Source organism: Microtus ochrogaster, chromosome 15, assembly GCF_000317375.1.
Source record: "Microtus ochrogaster isolate Prairie Vole_2 chromosome 15, MicOch1.0, whole genome shotgun sequence".
Lineage (NCBI taxonomy): Eukaryota > Metazoa > Chordata > Mammalia > Rodentia > Cricetidae > Microtus > Microtus ochrogaster.
Window position 1 is genome coordinate 3,399,511 of NC_022017.1, and position 2,731 is coordinate 3,402,241.

A 2,731-nucleotide genomic window follows, 5' to 3' on the forward strand; every position below is an offset into this window, starting at 1 on the left:
AGAAGAAGAAGAAGAAGAAGAAGAAGAAGAAGAAGAAGAAGAAGAAGAAGAAGAAGAAGAAGAAGAAGAAGAAGAAGCAGCAGCAGCAGAATAAGCTAAAAGTTACCTTCTCCTTTGTTAGATGTGAGATTTGCATAAGATGGGAAATAAGAACAAGGAAGTTTCATGCATTATAAAGCCAGAAATTCTGCCTGTGGGAGAACAGGCTGATGATCAAAGACAGCAATTACGTCCCCACACCCAAGCTTAGGCCTGAGTTCCTTGGTCATGCAGCTTACAGAATTAATTGCAGGTTTTGGTATGCAGCTTGAAAAAAACAAAATTGTGAAAGGAAATTAAATGACCCTACTGTGTGTAAAGAAAAAATAGCTGTTTAAGTGACCATTTGTCTAGACTTTGTGTAGAGAAGAAGCAGGCTAGGGACCTGCTGCACTGCAACTGCCTGCCTGCGGGCACAAAGGAACTGGCTGGGATGGACTTGGCTCGCTTAAGGCTTTGTTAATCAATCAGAAAACAATCATTGCTTTGGGGTAAAGATGTTATAGTGGGAAAATTAATACAAAGACAAAATGTTTAACTACTCATGGGCGTATAAGAAAAACATGTAACTTGTGATTATAATGTGATTTCTTCCTGTGTAAAGATTTTAATTTGTTTTTGGAAAATATGTAACTTGTGGCTGTAAGGTAATCTTTCTTGTGTAGACATTTTTGTCTTAGGAGAAATGAAAGGGATAAGAGAAAAATAAGAAATATAGAAGGAGAGCAACAGGGAAAAAGGAGGAGGGAATCAGGGTAGACGAATAGAACAAGCAGCAGCAGCAGAGAGAAGAGTAAAACAATTGCGCAGTTTTGCTCACACCACCCCTCTCCAGTGTCCGGGACTGGCTGAGAGCTGATTCTCTTGGCAGGTCTCTCTGTGAAGCCCCGAGGAGTCTGGAAGTCACTCTGTAGACCAGGCTTGCCCTGAACTCATGGAGATTCGCTTGTCTCTGTTTCCTGGGTGCTGGGTTAAAGGCATGAGCCCTAGGCATACATCTGTTAATGGCACAGGGTCTCGCACGGAGCCACTGTGCACTCTAGTCCTCTGAAGGGTAAACACTGCTTTGGCGAAGACTAAAGAGAGTACAAACCCCTGGGTCACTGCTGTCTACTCTGTGTGGAGAATGACGAAGACCATCCCCATTCTCCCAGCGTAGTCTGGCTATTCTCACCCAGGAACCTCCACAGCACCCCAGGAAGCACAGTGTGAGTCGCTGTGTGACAGGTGACCCAGGGCAGGTGGGACAGCCTGGCTCCCATCTGGCAGGCCTGCCATCTTTTGGGCCTTGGGCTTTAACCCTAAAGCCTCCTTAATAGACTTCTCTTAGGATGGCTCAGCACTGAAGAACACTGGCTGCTTGCTCTTCCATAGGTCCTGAGTTCAATTCCTAGCAATCACATGGTGGCTCCCAATCATCTATAGTGGGATCTGATGCCCTCTTCTGGCATAAAGGTGTACATGCAGATAGAGTACTCATACATAAATAATTTTTTTTTTTTTTTTTTTTTTTTGGTTTTTCGAGACAGGGTTTCTCTGTGGCTTTGGAGCCTGTCCTGGAACTAGCTCTGTAGACCAGGCTGGTCTCAAACTCACAGAGATCATAAATAAATCTTAAAAAAGAAAAAAAGACTCCAGGACCCCAGCCAATGGGCAGAACCACGCCCAGCCTCTTTCTGCTACCTTTGTGCCCTTCCCCCATTAGTCCCCAGTCATTCCCCTGAATCTCACCAGGGCACCACTGCTGAGCAAGATCATGAAGATGATGAAGGTCTCAAACCAATTGTGCTCTACAATGAGGAAGCAGGTTTTCCGAAGGATCCACCAGGACTTGCCTAACCCTTCCTCAATGTTGACCTGGCAGCACTTGAACCGCTGGACACAACCTGGCGCCAATGGAAGAGTCAGGTCAAACGGGATGCTTGTGCGGCCTGTCCCTTTCCAGCCTCCAGTACACAGCAGAGGGACAGCAGCTAAGGCTATCTCCAAAGTGACAGGGCCAGAGTCCTGTGAGGGTGTCAGGAGGAGGCACACTACAGTGGAGACAGTTCTAGTGGCAGCCCGGGGGCTGGTGTCAAGAGAAGACAGGCAAGACAAACTAGACACTAGGAACTTGTGTGTCAGAACTGAGTAAGGGAAACAATAACAAAACTCCTGATCAAAATGGTGGCCAGCTCGTGCACCCCCAACCCCTGCACTGAGGTAACTGAATGACCTGCAGGCTTCATGCCAGCCCTTTCCTTCCCCCTTTTCACCCTCTGTGAAGCAGGCGTCCGGATCCAAGTATTCCTCAGGCTGCTCCACAGGGACTTCTTCCACCTCAGGCTTGATATCGATGGTGCTTCCCTCAGAGGAGCTGGTGTCATCCAGTTTCTAGTCACAAAAGAAGAGCACAGTCAAGAAGCTGCACAGGGGCATAAATCCACCTCTGCTGGGGTCACAGACACATGCCCCTGACCTGTGCCACCTCTGCCGGGGTCATGGACATATGCCTCTGACCTGTGCCATCTCTGCCGGGGTCACGGACACAAGACCTGCACTACCTCTGCCGGGGTCACGGGCACATGCCTCTGACCTGTGCCACCTCTGCTGGGGTCACAGGCACATGCCCCTGACCTGCACTACTTCTGCTGGGGTCACGGGCACATGCCCCTGACCTGCACTACTTCTGCTGGGGTCACGGGCACATGCC

At 48.6% G+C, this 2,731-nt stretch overlaps 1 protein-coding gene across 1 annotated transcript in view; it reads right to left on the reverse strand.

The window, feature by feature from the left end:
* Scn8a (sodium voltage-gated channel alpha subunit 8) overlaps positions 1-2,731 on the reverse strand; it is a 108,813-nt gene that overhangs the window by 33,211 nt on the left and 72,871 nt on the right. The window contains exons 17-18 of the mRNA XM_005353869.2: positions 2,295-2,412; positions 1,771-1,925 (exon numbers count right to left, since the gene is read on the reverse strand). Coding sequence (XP_005353926.1) covers positions 1,771-1,925; positions 2,295-2,412 — 273 coding nt within the window. The remainder of the gene's footprint in view (positions 1-1,770; positions 1,926-2,294; positions 2,413-2,731) is intronic.